We start from the raw sequence: 22,060 nt of genomic DNA on the forward strand, positions 1-22,060 counted from the left end.
TTAGTGATGCTTTCTAAGGCCCACTTGACTTCACATTCCAGGATGTCTGGCTCTAGGTCAGTGATCACACCATCGTGATTATCTGGGTTGTGAAGATCTTTTTTGTACAGTTTTTCTGTGTATTCTTGCCATCTCTTCTTAATATCTTCTGCTTCTGTTAGGTTCATACCATTTCTGTCCTTTATCGAGCCCATCTTTGCATGAAATGTTCCTCTGGTATCTCTAATTTTCTTGAAGAGATCTCTAGTCTTTCCCGTTCTGTTGTTTTCCTCTATTTCTTTGCATTGATCGCTGAAGAAGGCTTTCTCATCTCTTCTTGCTATTCTTTGGAACTCTGCATTCAGATGTTTATATCTTTCCTTTCCTCCTTTGCTTTTCACTTCTCTTCTTTTCACAGCTATTTGTAAGGCCTCCCAGACAGCCATTTTGCTTTTTTGCATTTCTTTTCCATGGGTATGGTCTTGATCCCTGTCTCCTGTACAGTGTCACGAACCTCATTCCATAGTTCATCAGGCACTCTATCAGATCTAGGCCCTTAAATCTATTTCTCACTTCCACTGTATAATCATAAGGGATTTGATTTAGGTCATACCTGAATGGTGTAGTGGTTTTCCCTACTTTCTTCAATTTAAGCCTGAATTTGGCAATAAGGAGTTCATGATCTGAGTCACAGTCAGGTTCTGGTCTTGTTTTTGCTGACTGTATAGAGCTTCTCCATCTTTGGCTGCAAAGAATATAATCAATCTGATTTCGGTGTTGACCATCTGGTGATGTCCATGTATAGAGTCTTTTCGTGTTGTTGGAAGAGGGTGTTTGTTATGACCAGTGCATTTTCTTGGCAAAACTCTATTAATCTTTGCTCTGCTTCATTCTGTATTCCAAGGCCAAATTTGCCTGTTATTCCAGGTGTTTCTTGACTTCCTACTTTTGCATTCCAGTCCCCTATAATGAAAAGGACATCTTGTCTAAATTCATTATACTGTACATTAGATCTTTGTGGCTTATTTACTACTCATTACATAATATTTATCCATTTGTAAGAGAAATATGCTAAATATTTGATTGTGATTGTGTATTGATCCTTTCTCTTTATATCCTGACAAAATAAGTAAGCAAACCTACCCTATAGATTAGAAAGGAGTTGTGTTTATTAAGTAGAGGTAATGAACCTTGACTACATGAGTTTGCAGTAGCAGAAGGGCAGAGGGCAGGGGCAGGGGTCATGTGCACAGTTGCATCTCATGTCAAGAGAGCAGGAACTGGGAAAGCACGGTGACTGGTGTGCTCATTGCCAGTTTGAGTGCAGGCTGCAGGTGCTTGGGGAGCACTGTGCTGCCAGCACAGAAGTAGGTGCCTGCATCTTTAGGTTCAGAGGCCGAAATGTTCAGTAAGCTGTCCTTCCTTGTTCCTCCAAACTGAGCAGTCAGTTTCCCATTTCTGGCCAACTCACCACCCTTAAGTAATTTTATTAGTAGGACTGGGCCTTCTCCGGCATCCTGCTTGTACCACAGCAAGAAGTTTAACATGCTTGAGGAATTGCAGTTCATGGAGACGTCCTCTCCCTCCTGAATGGACATAGACTGAGGACTCTGATTCAGCTGTTGGGCACTCACACCTATTTAGAAAATCAAAGGAAGATATGCAAAATCATTTCAGATCATCTTTCTGAGAGCTGCAATGGACACTCTTTTCCCTAATTCCCCAGCCCTGGCTCTGTGCTTTTCCCTTTTCTTCTTCCTTCCCCCCTCCCCTCCTCCCTCCCTCTGATTCTTCTGTTTCTCTTTTCATAGACCCAGTTATACCTCACCTCCTTCTCTCACAGATTTTCTACCCCTTTAGAATTCCCTTTGCAAGGTCCAGAAGCCCTCAATACTCACATGTCAGGTGCATCCATAGGATTATTAATAAATCTTCAAGGCACATCCCTATCACCTATTTCAGCAAAAAAATTACTTCCTAAAAGGGTTTTTTTTTTTTTTTTTTTGCTTCAACAAACTCCCCTGGGCTTAGAGGAACACTATGAATGCTGTCGTAATGTTAAAATATATGCTGTTCTGTATATCAGCCTGTCTGATCTCTAACTGGAGGTTTCTCTGAATTTTGAGCTAATCTTGAAACTTAATATGAACACAGGCAGTGCCCCCTTGTGGCTAGTCGCTAGATTGCTGTCTGAGAGGTTTTTAAAACTGAATTCTCTTATTTCTCCCGTTCACTTGGTGGGTGCTTACTGAGTGCTCACTATCTGCTAGGAAACAGAGACATTAGCAAGACAGGAACTCTGCCCCTGAGCACCTTATAATATATCTTAAGAAAATCAGTGAAAGCTACTCTTATACTAAGCATAATGAACTAAAGACGTATTTTTTTCTGTTTCTTTCTGAGAACCTACAGAAATGACAGTTAAAAAAAAAAATTTTTGTTTTTAAAGTTACGAATGCCAAAGGATTTATACAATAAGCAAGAAATGACAGCAGGTGAGATGTTTTGGGAATTTAGAGTGGACGGAGAAGTGGTAACTGGATTAGCTGAAGGAAGTTGAATCTTGAGGGCCCAATGAAGGAAATGCTGAAAAAACCCCAGGTGCCTTGAAAGTCGAAAGCCTATTTTTCTGAAGATTTTGAATAAAAGATCTTAAGAATCTGGGATGCCAGTCTCAGCTGAGAATGAAGTGAGGCCATCTTCTTCTGCTCAAATCCCAGATTTATAACCTATTAAGTATAAATGAATTGAGCTTTTCAAGTGGCTCAGTGGCAAACCTGCAATACAGGAGGCACAGGTTCAATCCCCAGGTTGGGAAGATCCCTTGGAGAAGGAAATGGCAACCTGCTCCAATATCCTTGCCTGGAGAGTCCCTTGGAGCCTGGTGAGCTACACTCCAGGGGGCTGTAAAAGAGACAGGACATAACAACTAAACAACAACAAAGTGCGAATGAGCATCTGATATCACTAGACGTTTGAGAAAAATCACACTTAATATGAAAGGCAGAGGCAAAAAACACATAAACAAAACAAACCTAAAAGAGAAAAAACCTTTGGAAAGACGATGCAGGAAGAAGGTTGCCATTGCTCATTAATGCAGTGGTGTGAACATTCGCACTTTTTGAGAAGAAGAAAATAAAGCTCTGAATAAGCAAAACATCATTTTTACAAAATGAAGCTTTAGAGGGGAAATTTTGCTTTAAAAAAACTTGATTCTCTATCTTGGAATTTCAACCTCCTATGTTCTAGGCTGAGAAGCTAAGGAAGACCTCATGAACTTCCACCATGTCCTGACGACCAGAGTATCTGTCTTTATAGCCCATTATGCTCCTCAGACTTAGGAGAGCAGGGATTTCCACTTCAGATTTTCTGAGTGTCCTTTCCTCCTTCGAGTATCAATTCCAATTACAAGTCTTGGTTTGCCTGAGATTCACTTCTGGTTGTATATTTACCTTGTCTTTTCTCTATTTTTACTGTGTAGTAGGCTTCTTAATATGAATCACTGTCTCTGACCAAGTAAAAATACTGATAACCTTACCTTTCTTTTTTAAATGACTCTGCATTATTTTATTGGAGAAATGCATTAAGAAAAAAACCAAAAAGCATTTTCAAAAACCAAAAACATCTTCATTAGATAAAAACAAATTTGCATTAATCTACTCCTATCTTAATGGGGTGTGGGAGGCTCAGAGATGACAGGATGAGAGGTTTATCACTAGGTCTCTTGATCTTTTTGTGATCACCATGGCTGTGGCTGTAATAACAATGAGGAGCTATTGTTCCGGTTTTCCATGAGACCACCTGCCTCAGCCTTGAATGCATCCCCATTTCCTTGAGAATTCTATCAATATATTTCTATCCTCTAAGGGAAAATACGCCAGCTAGCGGTGTATGAGTGTGACATTAAACTGGGATAAACATGGTATGCAATTCTAGATGATCAATTTAAAGCATTTTTTTCATATATTGAAACAAATAAGGTTATATTACAGAGTAGAATGTAACATGTGAATTCCATGAACATGGGATTTCAGAGAAATTTCATACATATAGGGCACCATATCTCCCAGACTTCCAAGAATATATCCTCACTCTCCCAGATTGTTAGTGGTAATTTGTAGGGAAATTTAAAAAAAAAAAAAAAAACACTCAGGTTACTAAGTTATATGTTATATATGTCTAAAGTGTGCAACAGGGGAGGAGCCAAGATGGCGGAGGAGTAGGACGGGGAGAACACTTTCTCCCCCACAAATTCATCAAAAGAGCATTTAAACGTCGAGTAAATTCCACAAAACAACTTCTGAATGCCGGCAGAGGACATCAGGCACCCAGAAAAGAAACCCAACTCTTCGAAAGGAGGTAGGAAAAAATATTAAAAACAAAAAAAAAGAGACAAAAGAGGGAGGGACGGAGTTCCGTCCCGGGAAGGGAATCTTAAAAAGAGAGAAGTTTCCAAACACCAGGAAACCTTCTCACTGCCGAATCTGTGCCGAGCTTTGGAAGCACAGAGGGCAACATAACAGGGAGAAAAAACAAATAAACAATTAAAACTCGCAGATTGCGAGCCCTATGGTAACTCCCCCAGCGGAGAAGCAGCGCAGACGCCTACATCCGCCATTAGCAAGCTGGGGCTGGGCAGGGAGGCACGGCGTAGGCTGCATCGCTGAGAGTAAGAATCTGGCCTGAATACCCTGAGCGCTATCTGAGCGAAATAATTTGGACTAGCAAACCAGACTGTGGGATATCTACCACGCGAAAAGCCAGCCCTAACCTAAGACCGCCAGGCCCGCGCACGGAACAAAGGACTGAACAGAGATAGCCGGCTGCAGATCTTCCCCCTCCGGTGACAGGCAGCCAGAGCCGGAGGGGGGCAATCGCAGCCCCAGAGAGACATTATCTATAAAACTGTAAGCAGGCTTCTTTGCTAACTAAAACTTCTTGGGGGTCTGGACGGTCAACATCTGCCTGAGAAGGTGCGCAGGTTTTACACCCAGATAACCGAGTGGCAGGGAGGCGATAAGTCGCAGCATTGGCGCTCGCCGAACACCTCATCACCTGAGCTGCTCGGACCTGGGAAGAGCACAAAACGCAGGCCCAACTGAGTCTGCGCCTCTGAGGACTACCCGAGTGCCTGAACCTGAGCGGCTTGGACCTGGGAGGTGCATGCAGCCCAGGGCCAGCCTCGGATTGTTCCCGGCGGAACAACCTAGAGTCCGAGCAGTGTGGACAGGGAGGCTACATGCGCCGTGAGCGGGGGCAGACCCAGGGTGGCTGAGGCACTGCGAGCCCACGCCAGTGTTATTTGTTTGCAGCATCCCTCCCTACCTCCCCACAGCGCGACTGAACAAGTAAGCCTAAAAAAAAAAAAAAAAAAAAAAAGTGTCCTCCACCATGCCTTTGTGTCAGGGCGGAAACCAGATACTGAAGAGACTAGCAAACAGAAGAAGATATAACAGACGGAAACGCCTTGGAAGCTACAGGCAATAGATCAAAACCCTGTGGTTACTATGGACTACATAGGAAGGGGCTTATAGATCTTGAGAAATATAAATCTGACCAAGGAACTAGCAAAAATGAACTGAACCCACAACACCCACAAAAAAACCCAAAAAAGTCCTAGATATATTTTTATTATTTTTACCATCATTCTTTCTTTTTTTTTTATTAAAAAAAAAATTTTAAGTCCTCTATTGTTCCTTTAATTTTCACTTTTATAACCTATTACTTTGCAAAAAAAAAAAAAGACCCTATTTTTTTCTTCTTCAGCAAACTTCATATATATATATTTTATAATTTTTTGACCTTGTTTTTTTTGTTTGTTTGTGTTTTTGTTTTTTTCTTCTTTTCTTTAACATTGTATTTTTGAAATTCCAAACTCTACTCTAGATTTTTAATTTTCGCTTTTTGGTATATGTTATCAATTTTGTACCTATAGTTTTTTTTTATATAATTTCTGTGACTTTTTTAATTTATGCTTTTTGGTATTTGATATCAATTTTGTACCTGTATTTTCTTTATAATTTTTGTGACATTGTTCGTATTTGTTTGTTTGTTTTCTCTCTTTATTTTTCTTCTTCTTCTTCTTCTTTTTTTTTTAACATTGTATTTTTGAAATTCCAAACTCTACTCTAGATTTTTAATTTTTGCTTTCTGGTATTAGTTATCAATTTTGTACCTGTACTTTCTTTATAATTTTTGAGACCTTGTTTGTTTTTGTTTGTTCGTTTTTTCTCTCTTTCTTTTCCTTCTTCTTTTCTTTAACATCGTAGTTTTGAAATTCCAAACTCTACTCTAGATTTTTAATTTTTGCTTTTATGTATTTGTTGCCAATTTTGTACCTTTAAGGACCCAATCTTCAGGACCCATTTTTCACTAGGGAGTGAGATTACTGGCTTGACTGCTCTCTCTCCCTTTGGACTCTCCTTTTTCTCCACCAGGTCGCCTGTGTCTCCTCCCTAACCCCTCTCTACTCTACCCAACTCTGTGAATTTCTGTGTGTTCCAGACGGTGGGGAACACTTAGGGAACTGATTACTGGCTGGATCTGTCTCCCTCCTTTTCATTCCCCCCTTTTATCCTTCTGGCCACCTCTGTTACCTTCCTCCTTCTTCTCTTCTCTGTATAACCCCGTGAACATCTCTGAGTCGTCCAGTTGTGGAGTGCACATAAGGAAGTGACTACTGGCTAGCCCACTCTCTCCACTATTGATTCACCTCATCTCATTTGGGTCACCTCTAACTCCCTCCTCCCTCTTCTCTTCTCCATGTAACCCTGTGAAACTCTCTGAGTGACCCTCACTGTAGAGAAACTTTTCATCTTTAATGTAGATGTTTTATCAATGGTGCTGTATAGAAGGAGAAGTTTTGAAACTACTGTAAAAATAAGATCGATAACCGGAAGCAGGAGACTTAAGTCCAAACCCTGACTCCAGGGAACTCCTGACTCCAAGGTACATCAATTGACAGGAGCTCATCAAATGCCTCCATACCGACACTGAAACCAAGCACCACACAAGGGCCAATAAGTTCCAGGGCAAGACATACCAAGCAAATTCTCCAGCAACAAAGGAATACAGCCCTGAGCTTCAAGATACAGGCTGCCCAAAGTCACCCCAAAACCATAGACATCTCATAACTCATTACTGGACATTTCATTGCACTCCAGAGAGAAGAAATACAGCTCCACCCACCAGAACACCGACACAAGCTTCCCTAACCAGGAAACCTTGACAAGCCACCTGTACAAACCCACACACAGTGAGGAAACACCACAATAAAGAGAACTCCACAAACTGCCAGAATACAGAAAGGACACCCCAAACTCAGCAATTTAAACAAGATGAAGAGACAGAGGAATACTCAGCAGATAAAGGAACAGGATAAATGCCCACCAAACCAAACAAAAGAGGAAGAGATAGGGAATCTACCTGATAAAGAATTCCGAATAATGATAGTGAAATTGATCAAAAATCTTGAAATCAAAATGGAATCACAGATAAATAGCCTGGAGACAAGGATTGAGAAGATGCAAGAAAGGTTTAACAAGGACCTAGAAGAAATAAAAAAGAGTCAATATATAATGAATAATGCAATAAGTGAAATTAAAAACACTCTGGAGGCAACAAATAGTAGAATAACAGAGGCAGAAGACAGGATTAGTGAATTAGAAGATAGAATGGTAGAAATAAATGAATCAGAGAGGATAAAAGAAAAACGAATTAAAAGAAATGAGGACAATCTCAGAGACCTCCAGGACAATATTAAACGCTACAACATTCGAATCATAGGGGTTCCAGAAGAAGAAGACAAAAATAAAGACCATGAGAAAATACTTGAGGAGATAATAGTGGAAAACTTCCCTAAACTGGGGAAGGAAATAATCACCCGAGTACAAGAAACCCAGAGAGTCCCAAACAGGATAAACCCAAGGAGAAACACCCCAAGACACATATTAATCAAATTAACAAAGATCAAACACAAAGAACAAATATTAAAAGCAGCAAGGGAAAAACAACAAATAACACACAAGGGAATTCCCATAAGGATAACAGCTGATCTTTCAATAGAAACTCTTCAAGCCAGGAGGGAATGGCAAGACATACTTAAAATGATGAAAGAAAATAACCTACAGCCCAGATTATTGTACCCAGCAAGGATCTCATTCAAGTATGAAGGAGAAATCTAAAGCTTTTCAGACAAGCAAAAGCTGAGAGAATTCTGCACCACCAAACCAGCTCTCCAACAAATACTAAAGGATACTCTCTAGACAGGAAACACAAAAACGGTGTATAAACTCGAACCCAAAACAATAAAGTAAATGGCAATGGGATCATACTTATCAGTAATTACCTTAAACGTAAATGGGTTGAATGCCCCAACCAAAAGACAAAGACTGGCTGAATGGATACAAAAACAAGACCCCTACATATGTTGTCTACAGGAGACCCACCGCAAAACAGGGGAGACATACAGACTGAAAGTGAAGGGCTGGAAAAAGATTTTCCATGCAAATAGGGACCAAAAGAAAGCAGGAGTAGCAATACTCATATCAGATAAAATAGACTTTAAAACAAAGGCTGTGAAAAGAGACAAAGAAGGTCACTACATAATGATCAAAGGATCAATCCAAGAAGAAGATATAACAATTATAAATATATATGCACCCAACACAGGAGCACCACAGTACGTAAGACAAATGCTAACAAGTATGAAAGGAGAAATTAACAATAACAAAATAATGGGAGACTTTAATACCCCACTTACACCTATGGATAGTTCAACTAAACAGAAAATTAACAAGGAAACACAAACTTTAAATGATACAATAGACCAGTTAGACCTAATTGATATCTATAGGACATTTCATCCCAAAACAATGAATTTCACCTTTTTCTCAAGTGCACATGGAACCTTCTCCAGGATAGATCACATCCTGGGCCATAAAGCTAGCCTTGGTAAATTCAAAAAAATAGAAATCATTCCAAGCATTTTTTCTGACCACAATGCAGTAAGATTAGATCTCAATTACAGGAGAAAAACTATTAAAAATTCCAACATATGGAGGCTGAACAACACACTGCTGAATAACCAACAAATCACAGAAGAAATCAAAAAAGAAATCAAAATTTGCATAGAAACGAATGAAAATGAAAACACAACAACCCAAACCCTGTGGGACACGGTAAAAGCAGTCCTAAGGGGAAAGTTCATAGCAATACAGGCACACATCAAGAAACAAGAAAAAAGTCAAATAAATAACCTAACTCTACACCTAAAGCAACTAGAAAAGGAAGAAATGAAGAACCCCAGGGTTAGTAGAAGGAAAGAAATCTTAAAAATTAGAGCAGAAATAAATGCAAAAGAAACAAAAGAGACCATAGCAAAAATCAACAAAGCCAAAAGCTGGTTCTTTGAAAGGATAAATAAAATTGACAAACCATTAGCCAGACTCATCAAGAAACAAAGGGAGAAAAATCAAATCAACAAAATTAGAAACGAAAATGGAGAGATCACAACAGACAACACAGAAATACAAAGGATCATAAGAGACTACTATCAACAATTATATGCCAATAAAATGGACAACGTGGAAGAAATGGACAAATTCTTAGAAAAGTACAACTTTCCAAAACTGGACCAGGAAGAAATAGAAAATCTTAACAGACCCATCACAAGCACAGAAATTGAAACTGTAATCAAAAATCTTCCAGCAAACAAAAGCCCCGGTCCAGACGGCTTCACAGCTGAATTCTACCAAAAATTTGGAGAAGAGCTAACACCTATCCTACTTAAACTCTTCCAGAAAATTGCAGAGGAAGGTAAACTTCCAAACTCATTCTATGAGGCCACCATCACCCTAATACCAAAACCTGACAAAGATGCCACAAAAAAAGAAAACTACAGGCCAATATCACTGATGAACATAGATGCAAAAATCCTTAACAAAATTCTAGCAATCAGAATCCAACAACACATTAAAAAGATCATACACCATGATCAAGTGGGCTTTATCCCAGGGATGCAAGGATTCTTCAATATCCGCAAATCAATCAATGTAATACACCACATTAACAAATTGAAAAACAAAAACCATATGATTATCTCAATAGATGCAGAGAAAGCCTTTGACAAAATTCAACATCCATTTATGATAAAAACTCTCCAGAAAGCAGGAATAGAAGGAACATACCTCAACATAATAAAGGCTATATATGGCAAACCCACACCAAACATTATCCTCAATGGTGAAAAATTGAAAGCATTTCCTCTAAAGTCAGGAACAAGACAAGGGTGCCCACTTTCACCATTACTATTCAACATAGTTTTGGAAGTTTTGGCCACAGCAATCAGAGCAGAAAAAGAAATAAAAGGAATCCAGATTGGAAAAGAAGAAGTAAAACTCTCACTATTTGCAGATGACATGATCCTCTACATAGAAAACCCTAAAGATTCCACCAGAAAATTACTAGAACTAATCAATGACTATAGTAAAGTTGCAGGATATAAAATCAATACACAGAAATCCCTTGCATTCCCATACACTAATAATGAGAAAACAGAAAGAGAAATTAAGGAAACAATTCCATTCACCATTGCAATGGAAAGAATAAAATACTTAGGAATATATCTACCTAAAGAAACTAAAGACCTATATATAGAAAACTATAAAACACTGGTGAAAGAAATCAAAGAGGACACTAATAGATGGAGAAATATACCATGTTCTTGGATTGGAAGAATCAATATAGTGAAAATGAGTATACTACCCAAAGCAATTTATAGATTCAACGCAATCCCTATCAAGCTACCAACAGTATTCTTCACAGAGCTAGAACAAATAATTTCACAATTTGTATGGAAATACAAAAAACCTCGAATAGCCAAGCGATCTTGAGAAAGAAGAATGGAACTGGAGGAATCAACCTACCTGACTTCAGGCTCTACTACAAAGCCACAGTTATCAAGACAGTATGGTACTGCCACAAAGACAGAAATATTGATCAATGGAACAAAATAGAAAGCCTAGAGATAAATCCACGCATATATGGACACCTTATCTTTGACAAAGGAGGCAAGAATATACAATGGATTAAAGACAATCTCTTTAACAAGTGGTGCTGGGAAAACTGGTCAACCACTTGTAAAAGAATGAAACTAGAACACTTTCTAACACCATACACAAAAATAAACTCAAAATGGATTAAAGATCTAAATGTAAGACCAGAAACTATAAAACTCCTAGAGGAGAACATAGGCAAAACACTCTCTGACATACATCACAGCAGGATCCTCTATGACCCACCTCCCAGAATAGTGGAAATAAAAGCAAAAATAAACAAATGGGACCTAATTAAACTTAAAAGCTTCTGCACATCAAAGGAAACTATTAGCAAGGTGAAAAGACAGCCTTCAGAATGGGAGAAAATAATAGCAAATGAAGCAACCGACAAACAACTAATCTCAAAAATATACAAGCAACTCCTACAGCTCAACTCCAGAAAAATAAACGACCCAATCAAAAAATGGGCCAAAGAACTAAATAGACATTTCTCCAAAGAAGACATACAGATGGCTAACAAACACATGAAAAGATGCTCAACATCACTCATTATCAGAGAAATGCAAATCAAAACCACTATGGGGTACCATTTCACACCAGTCAGAATGGCTGCGATCCAGAAGTCTACAAATAATAAATGCTGGAGAGGGTGTGGAGAAAAGGGAACCCTCTTACACTGTTGGTGGGAATGCAAACTAGTACAGCCACTATGGAGAACAGTGCGGAGATTCCTTAAAAAACTGGAAATAGAACTGCCTTATGACCCAGCAACCCCACTGCTTGGCATACACACTGAGGAAACCAGAAGGGAAAGAGACACGTGTACCCCAATGTTCATCACAGCACTGTTTATAATAGCCAGGACATGGAAGCAACCTAGATGCCCATCAGCAGATGAATGGATAAGAAAGCAGTGGTACATATACACAATGGAGTATTACTCAGCCATTAAAAAGAATACATTTGAATCAGTTCTAATGCGATGGATGAAACTGGAGCCTATTATACAGAGTGAAGTAAGCCAGAAGGAAAAACATAAATACAGTATACTAACGCATATATATGGAATTTAGAAAGATGGTAACAATAACCCGGTGTACGAGACAGCAAAAGAGACACTGATGTATAGAACAGTCTTATGGACTCTTTGGGAGAGGGAGAGGGTGGGAAGATTTGGGAGAATGACAATGAAACATGTAAAATATCATGTAGGAAACGAGTTGCCAGTCCAGGTTTGATGCACGTTGCTGGATGCTTGGGGCTGGTGCACTGGGACGGCCCAGAGGGATGGTATGGGGAGGGAGGAGGGAGGAGGGTTCGGGATGGGGAACACATGTATACCTGTGGCGGATTCATTTTGATATTTGGCAAAACTAATACAATTATGTAAAGTTTAAAAATAAAATAAAATTAGAAAAAAAATAAAGTGTGCAACAATACTTTATGTGTGCAATAACAAAATATTTCTATAACAACCTAAACAATCTAAGAAATACCATTGCTGTGTATTCTAATTTATTCATTTGGATTCTGTTCTAATTGGAATTGCTAAGCCAGAAAATCAAGGCATAACAAATGCCTGTAGTGAGCTTATTCAGGAAAAAATCCCTGCAATAATAGAATGGATTATTTCTATTTCAAGTTGTAAAAGAAGAAAGATACCAGTCAGGAACCCCAGTAAAACAAAATGAAGTAACGACCAGTGAGCCAGTTTTGAGTGCAGGAAACTGACACCTTCAGGGCTGCACATATTGTCCCTGGAGAGAAGTTTTGGAATCGACAGAGGTCTAGCTCACGGACCTGGCAGGGTCAGAAGCAAAATGACCCAGGTTTCACCATTTTCTGATAGGCAGTTTGGGTAAGTGGGTGCAAAGCGTCACCTGCCTCCAGTTTCCAGGTCAGTGGGCAATGACTATGAGAAAAAATTTGGTAATGGCACCTAATGAAAGGAAGACAGTGGAGGTGAGGACCAACCACAAGATGGGCAAGTGGCCTCTGTGTCTCTGGAGTGGCTGTGGATCTCCTGTGTTTCCCCAGAATTCAAGTTGTCAAAAGCATTCCTTGATGGGAATTTTTCTGCCTCTCAGTTTTCTCATCAGCAAAATGAAGGTAATAATATCTCCATTCGATGTATTCTCCTATATTAGATCTAGATGAATATGGTTCTTTAAATGTGTATTATACGCCATTATTTCCATGATTGTTATGAAAATGAAATCCATCTTACATAACAGATGCTGCCAATTATTATGTGTAGTGTCAAGCAATAGAATCTTTATCCTTTTTCCTTTCTGTAGTATATTATGCTTCTGAACAAATTTGAATAAAAATGTATTTCTAAAAAATACCAACACTGTGGTGCTGGCACCCTTGCTCAGGGGATCTGCCCTACACATAGGCACATGACCTACACTATGGTTTGAAAGTGTGGGAAACTGTTTTACCATGAAATGTCCTTCTTACCACACTGTCACAGCAACTAAAAGTGTAACATTTGAGGTGACTTCTTTTCAATCTCCTCTAACATTTCCCTTTTTGAATACAATCTGGGAGAGCTAATCCAGCATGTTGTATTGAAATGGAAGTACAGAGTACAGACCATTCCATTTTACAGATTGATTTGGCAATGGAATCCATAAAGTGAAAGAAGATTTTGGAAAGCAATTCAGTGACTAGAAACATTAGACTTTGAATGGACAACAGGGGAAGTAGAGAGTCACTGGGGTACATGAGGGGTTGGTAAGAAGCAAGAGCAGAGATGGAAGGGAGGCAGATAAAGGCACAGAGATGGTGAAGAACTAAAGACAAAATATTTATATGTCTTATGTCTTAGTTCCATTCCATCTGGCCCTAAGTTCTGATCTTTTTATCAACAGCAACAAGACAAATGGAAAAAGTCTGCAAATTGAGCTCTGCCACAGGACTGAGTATGACCTATTTATTTGTGAAGCTAAGTCACAGGTGAGGGGGCTGTAGCCCGTGGGAGGTGAGCACAGGTGAGGCCATGTTGTTGGAGAAGTATAAGAGCAGATTAGGCATGGATCTACGTCTTTTCTCTTCTTCTCTCTCTCTCTCTCTCATCTATCTACCCATCTATTTGTCTATCTCTATATTTACAATGTAAACTCAGAAGAAAATATTGCCCTTGACTCTGCCCAGTATGACAACCGTGGTGTTCTAGTACTCATGGTAGAGTTTTCATATGCCACAAGGAACCCAATAAATAACTGAGAATTTCTTTCTATTAACATGTTGTGTGAATAACAGATGGGAAAGAGTCTCCTTGGGACAATCAAAGCACAAGATTTGTGAATAGTTATTGCAGCAATCACTGACATTCATGCTATTCTCACCCCATGAGGTTCTACCCACTAAAATGTAACAATTACCAGAACAAAAAGTCAAATTAAATTTCAGAATGAAAGTATAAGTTCCTTTGCTCTCACTCCTTTATCCCCCTTTTCAGGAATGAGGCAATAACATCTTCCTTAGGCTTCTCATTCTGGCAAGTGTCCCAGCCATCCCTCAGGAGCCCTGTGTCAGGGAGCATCTGTGGTCCAGCTGTATGTTTGGGGACAGCCTGTAAAGATCTGGAATCACTGTGGGTCTCCCCTACAGAGTAGATGCCCAAGTGACTGGACTGGAGGTTGTGATATGCAGGAAACTTTGCTGCCTTTTTCTCATTCAAATTGGCAGTTATTTTTCATTGACTCTTTTCTTCCCTAAATTTCCATAGCACCACCAAGAATGTCAGACCTTCGCTATACTTTTGTTGTACCAGTATAAGGCATGTGAGGTCGCTGATGAATGGCAGTTTATGGTGAAATCTTTTTCCTCTTGGATGATCAGGGATCATGATCTGTGCTCCAGTTCTTGGATACTCAGCCTGCTCAAAAAGATAAAGTAAAAAAAAAAAAAAAAAAAAATATATATATATATATATATATATATATGATTCACATAAAATGTCCAAGCTCATATCGTATTAGAAATGTTTTTTCTTTACCTTGTCTTGTTCTCTCCAGGCGGCAACATTACCACATCAGTATCAAAGTCTGTCTATTTCTACTTGTATCTGGGTCTCAACAGCCTTCCCAAGACAGAATGTGACTCAGTTCCTGCCCTCAGGAAGTTGTCATGATCTCCTAACTCTCCTACATTTAGCCACATACTCACAGGCTGCCTGAAACCCCAGTGTCCCTATGAGTACTTGCAGAAGAGCCCCCATCCCTTGATTTCTTAGGACACAGCTGAGTCAGGTTTTCTTGAATGGGCTTTCCTAGGAGAGGTCACTTTAGCTCAGGGATGACGACTCTTCTGAGAGATCTCATTTGTGCAGGAGACTGCATCAGTCAGAGATCATACCTAGTTTCTTGTTTGTCCAGCACTGTGCAAATCTGAACTCAAATACTTTTTAGACACTACCATACTTTGGCTAGACTGAGAAATGTTGAATAATTACTAACTTTTCAGAAATTATATATGAGTTACATGTATTTTTTGCAAAAGATAGCTCAGATAGTGAAGAATCTTCCTGCAGTGAGGGAGACCTGGGTTTGATCCCTGGGTTGGGAAAATCCTCTGAAGGAGGGCATGAAAATCCACTCCAGTATTCTTGCCTGGAGAATCCCATGGACAGAAGAGCCTGATGGGCTACAGTTCATATGGTCACAAAGAGTTGGACAGGATCAATAACCTCAGATATGCAGATGACACCACCCTTATGGCAGAAAGTGAAGAAGAACTACAGAGTCTCTTGATGAAAGTGAAAGAGGAGAGCGAAAAAGTTGGCTTAAAGCTCAACGTTCAGAAAACTGAAGATCATGGCATCTGGTCCCATCACTTCGTGGGAAATAGATGGGAAAACAGTGGAAACAGTGTCAGACTTTATTTTTCTGGGCTCCAAAATCACTGCAGATGGTGATTGCAGCCATGAAATTAAGATGCTTACTCCTTGGAAGGAACGTTATGTGCAACCTAGATAGCATATTAAAAAGCAGAGACATTACTTTGTCAACAAAGGTCCATCTAGTCAAGGCTATGGTTTTTCCATTGGTCATGTATGGATGTGAGAGTTGGACTATAAGGAAAGCTGAACGCCAAAGAATTGATGCTTTTGAACTGTGGTGTTGGAGAAGACTCTTGAGAGTCCCTTAGACTGCAAGGCGATCCAACTAGTCCATCCAACAAGTCCTGGATGTTCATCGGCAGGACTGCGGCTGAAGCTCAAACTCCAATACTTTGGCCACCTGATGTGAAGAGCTGACTCATTTGAAAAGACCCTGATGCTGGGAAAGATTGAGGGCAGGAGGAGAAAAGGACTACAGAGGATGAGATGGTTGGATGGCATCACCGACTCAATGGACAAGGGTTTGGGTGGACTCTGGGAGTTGGTGATGGACAGGGAGGCCTGGCGTGCTGTGGTTCATGGGATCGCAAAGAGTCAGACATGACTGAGGGGCTGAACTAAGCAGGTAAGCACAGCACAACACATTGCAACAGAATATGTTATTTTATGAGATTTAGAAAAATGTGCTGTTACCCTTGCCTGCTTGAAAGTTTCCCCTTTGTAAATTTTAAAAAGTGAAAAATTCTGCTCTCTGTAGAATTGTTTCTTAACATTGGGTCTGTTTTTTATTTCATTCTTTTAAAACCTGCTTTATTGAGGCATCGGTTCAGTTGAGTTGCTCAGTCCTGTCCGACTCTTTGTGACCCCATGAATCGCAGCACGCCAGGCCTCCCTGTCCAACACCAACTCCTGGAGTTCACTCAAACTCATGTCCATCGAGTTGGTGATGCCATCCAGCCATCTCATCTTCTGCCATCCCCCTCTCCTCCTGCCCCCAATCCCTCCCAGCATCAGGGTCTTTTCCAATGAGTCAACTCTTCGCATGAGGTGGCCAAAGTATTGGATTTCAGCTTTAGCATCAGTCCTTCCAATGAACACCCAGGACTGATTTCCTTTAGGATGAACTGGTTGGATCTCCTTGCAGTCCAAGACTCTCAAGAGCCTTCTCCAACACCATAGTTAAAAGCATCAATTCTTCAGCTTTCTTCACAGTCCAACTCTCACATCCATACATGACCACTGGAAAAACCATAGCCTTGACTAGACAGACCTTTGTTGGCAAAGTAATGTCTCTGTTTTTCAATATGCTATCTAGGTTGGTCATATCTTTCCTTCCAAGGAGTAAGCATCTTTTAATTTCATGGCTGCAATCACCATCTGCAGTGATTTTGGAGCCCCCAAAATAAAGTCTGACACTGTTTCCACTGTTTCCCCATCTATTTCCCATGAAGTGATGGGACCAGATGCCATAATCTTCGTTTTCTGAATGTTGAGCTTTAAGCCAACTTTTTCACTCTCCTCTTTCACTTTCATCAAGAGGCTTTTTTAGTTCCTCTTCACTTTCTGCCATAAGGGTGGTGTCATCTGCATATCTGAGTTATTGATATTTCTTCCGGGAATCTTGATTCCAGCTTGTGCTTCTTCCAGCCCAGCGTTTCTCATGATGTACTCTGCATAAAAGTTAAATAAGCAGGGTGACAATATACAGCCTTGATGTACTCCTTTTCCTATTTGGAAGCAGTCTGTTGTTCCATGTCCAGTTCTAACTGCTGCTTCCTGATCTGCATACAGATTTCTCAAGAGGCAGGTCTGGTGGTCTGGTATTCCCATCTCTTTCAGAATTTTCCATAGTTTCTTGTGATCCACACAGTCAAAGGCTTTGGCATAGTCAATAAAGCAGAAATAGATGTTTTTCTGGAACTCTCTGGCTTTTTTGATGATCCATCAGATGTTGGCAATTTGATCTCTGGTTCCTCTGCCTTTTCTAAAACCAGCTTGAACATCTGGAAGTTCATGGTTCATGTACTGCTGAAGCCTGGCTTGACGAATTTGAGCATTACTTTACTAGCATGTGAGATGAGTGCAATTGTGCAGTAGTTTGAGCATTCTTTGGCATTGCCTTTCTTTGGGATTGGAATGAAAACTGACCTTTTCCAGTCCTGTGACCACTACTGAGTTTTCCAAATTTGCTGGCATATTGAATGCAGCACTTTCACAGCATCATCTTTCAGGCTTTGAAATAGCTCAACTGGAATCCGTCACCTCCACTAGCTTTGTTCTTAGTGATGCTTTCTAAGGCCCACTTGACTTCATGCCCAACTCTTTTCGACCCCATGGACTACAGGCTGCCAGGCTCCTCTGTCCATGAAGTTCTCCAGGCAAGAATACTATAGCGAGTGCTGTTCCTTTCTCCAGGAGATCTTCCCACCACAGGGGTGAAACCCAGGTCTCCCACATTGCAGGCAGATTCTTTACTGTCTGAGCCATCAGGGAAGACCATGGGATAGAATAAAATTAAGATTACTCATCCTATTCAGCTGCAATACTAAGCTTATTACTCTACTCTAGGAACAGATATTTGGCCACTAAAATTCAACTATTAATCGTTCTCTCCATTTTTTCCCTGTGAGTGGGTCAGCTCTTTGCTTTGCATTTAGGAAGGGGGTTACCCAGGCCCTTGAAACTCAATGTGAGATTATGAAGTACAAGGTGATGAAGAGGATGAAAGGAAATTCGTTGTATAACTCACTGATAGGTTCTCCCTCACCCTGGTTGGAGCTTCGGTTTTCCAGAGTAACAGCCCCATCTTGTGACTGCATACACGAACTCCTTTCCTAAGAAAAGGAACTTAAGTCAGTCAGCAGCCAATGGGGCTTTGTGTTTCAGCTCTAAGAATAAGTATCACACAGGTGCTGCCTCTGGACCTCTAGTGGCAAGGTTTCCTGACATAGTACTCTAAAGACTGAATTATTTTCAGTCACTTGGGAATTTTAGAACACTTTCTGTGACATTTTTTTTCCTCACAGAAATAATTCTAAATCCCCTCAATCAAATGCCTTTTACTTCCCTTAGTGTGTTGAACTTCCCATGTTGGAGGGCAGTTTCCAAAGGCCCCATTATTCATCTGTAGCATAGGATTTGGTACAGGCTAAGCACTTAATGGCAACCCACGCCAGTACTCTTGCCTGGAAAATCCCATGGGAGGAGGAGCCCGGTAGGCTGCAGTCCACGGGGTTGCTAAGAGTCGGACACGACTGAGTGACTTCACTTTCACTTTTCACTTTCCTGCATTGGAGAAGGAAATGGCAACCCACTCCAGTGTTCTTGCCTGGAGAATCCCAGAGACAGGGGAGCCTGGTGGGCTGCCGTCTATGGGGTCGCACAGAGTCGGACACAACTGAAGCGACTTAGCAGCACCAGCAGCAGCAAGCACTTAATACTAATTTGTTGGGTGAATGTATTAATTAATATGTACTAAGAAAAGTTATATGGAGTAACTCTCAAAATTATTCCATACCAAAGCTTCCAATTTTGTGGTAAATAAATTGAACACAAGTATCCAGCTGTGTATCCACTATGTGTGTGAAGATAAATGCAAGAACAAACCTAAGAGGAAAATTCAAATAGATAGCACACTAGTTCTTATTTTTTATCCTACAAAGAAGGGCAAATTCACATATATAGGAAAGGGAAAACTTGGTTTTGAAAATGTGGCAGTCTATGGATTGGTGGTTGTGTAGTCAATGTCAATTTAATCACCATTCAATGTGTATCTACTGCTTGCCAGGTTATAAACTAACAATTAAAATTTAAGGCTGGTATAATATATAAATGATAGAAATATATATATTTTTAAAATTATTATGCTATATAAGTACTATTGTGTTATACTGTATATATAATATATACAATAACATATATAATATAAATATATAAATGAGAGAAACAATGGAAGTGCTGAAGGAAGTATGAAAGTTAAGAGTCATTATATTATTTAGTTACACAATACAAAAGTCAAGCTCAAGTTACAACTTTTTATCTAGTGTTAATTACTGCAACGGTCAGATGGTATGGACAATCCAGACCAAGCACAGAGAACCATAAATATTGTGGCACTTTTTTTGTTGATTTGTTTTTACATAATAATTTCTTTGTGATACAATTCACATAAAATTCAATTCACCCGTTTAAATTGTACAATTTAATGTGTTTTTTTTGGTATATTCACAGAATTGTACAGCCATCACCAAAGTCAATTTAGAACATTGCATAATCTCTTAAAGGAACCTATACCATTAGCAGACACTCACCATTTCTCCTCATGAAATTACACCTAGGCAACTACTAATCTACTCTCTGTCTTAGTCCACTTGGACTGCCTTATGAAATTACCACAGACTGAGTAGTTTAGAAACAACAGAGATTTTTTCCCCCATACAGTTCTAGAGGCTGGAAATTCAAGAACAAGGCACTGGCAGATTGGGTATCTAGTGAGGACTGGCTTCCTGGCTCATAGGTGATGCCTGCTTGCTGTCTCCTCATGTGGTAGAAGGGGCAAAGGCTGTCTTTCAGTTCAGTTCAGTCACTCAGTCCTGTCCAACTCTTCGTGACCCCATGGACTGCAGCATGCCAGGCCTCCCCGTCCATCACCAACTCCCAGAGTTTACTCAAAGTCATGTCCGTTGAGTCGGTGATGGCATAAAACCATCTCATCCTCTCATCCATCCCCTTCTCCTCCTGCCTTGAATCTCTTCCAGCATCAGGGTCTTTTCAAATGAGTCAGTTCTTCTCAGCAGGTGGCCAAAGTATTTGAGCTTCAGCTTCAGCATCAGTCCTTCCAATGAATATTCAGGACTGATTTCCTTTAGGATGGACTGGTTGGATCTCCTTGCAGTCCAAGGGACTCTCAAGAGTCTTCTCCAACACCACAGTTCAAAAGCATCAGTTCTTCGGCACTCAGCTTTCTTTATAGTCCAGCTCGCTCATCTATACATGACTACTGGAAAAGCCATAGCTTTGACTAGACAGACCTTTGTTGTTCCATGTCCAGTTCTAACTGCTGTTTCCTGACCTGCATACCGATTTCTCTGGAGCCTCTTTTATAAGAGCACTCATTTCAAAGGAGCCATATTGGTGTGGTCCACTCAGATCAGTCTCCCGAGGCAGAGAGCAAGGAGGAGAAAGATTGGAGATTGTATGTGAGAGGCAAATATAATACTTTGAGCTGACAATCTGTATCTAGTTGTCTATTCTTTCACTCATACCATAGTTTTAACTTCATAGTCTTAATATTTAAGGTAGACGAAGTCCTTGTCTTGCTTTTTACATTCCAGAGTGCTTTAAATAATCTTGACCTCTTAAAAAATACAAAGTTTTGAATTAGCTTTTCCATTACACACACATACACAGAGATGAGACTGATGGGGACTTCATTGAATTTATTTATAAAATGTGAGAAGACTCACATTTTTGCCTCATCTTTTAATTCATGAACATGGTATATTCTCCCATTTATATGTGTGTATTAGTCACTCAGTCATGTCCAACTCTTTGTGATCCCATGGACAGTAGCCTCCAGGCTCCTCTTCCCATGGAATTCTCCAGGGAAGAATACTGGAGTAGGTTGCACTGCCTTTTCCAGGGGATCTTCCTGACCCAGGGATCAAACCCAGGTCTCCTGCATTGCAGGCAGATTCTATACCAACTGAGCCACCAGGGACTAATTTATATGCAACTATAAATTATTTTTTATAGTTTTCTATGCTGTGAACTTCCAGATGTTCAAGCTGGTTTTAGAAAAGGCAGAGGAACCAGAGATCAAATTGCCAACATCCGCTGGATCATCAAAAAAGCCAGAGAGTTCCAGAGAAACATCTATTTCTGCTTTATTGACTATGCCAAAGCCTTTGACTGTGTGGATCACAAGAAACTGTGGAAAATTCTGAAAGAGATGGGAATACCAGACTACCTGACCTGCTTCTTGAGAAACCTATATGCAGGTCAGGAAGCAACAGTTAGAACTGGACATGGAACAACAGACTCATTCCAAATAGGAAAAGGAGTACATCAAGGTTGTGTACTGTCACCCTGCTTATTTAACTTATACACAGAGTACATAATGAGAAATGCTGGGCTGGAGGAAGCACGAGCTGGAATCAAGATTGCCGGGAGAAAT

The 22,060-nt window shown here is 40.1% G+C and overlaps 1 gene segment (V, D, J or C); it reads right to left on the reverse strand.

The window, feature by feature from the left end:
* Nucleotides 1–1,076: 1,076 nt before the first annotated feature.
* Nucleotides 1,077–2,116, reverse strand: LOC101907109 (T cell receptor alpha variable 35-like). The segment is given in 2 exon segments: nt 1,077–1,615; nt 1,878–2,116. Coding segments are annotated over 2 exon segments (417 nt in total).
* Between the last annotated feature and the right edge of the window lie 19,944 nt (nt 2,117–22,060).

The sequence above is a fragment of the Bos taurus genome, chromosome 10, assembly GCF_002263795.3.
Source record: "Bos taurus isolate L1 Dominette 01449 registration number 42190680 breed Hereford chromosome 10, ARS-UCD2.0, whole genome shotgun sequence".
In the NCBI taxonomy this organism is placed as follows: Eukaryota; Metazoa; Chordata; class Mammalia; order Artiodactyla; family Bovidae; genus Bos; species Bos taurus.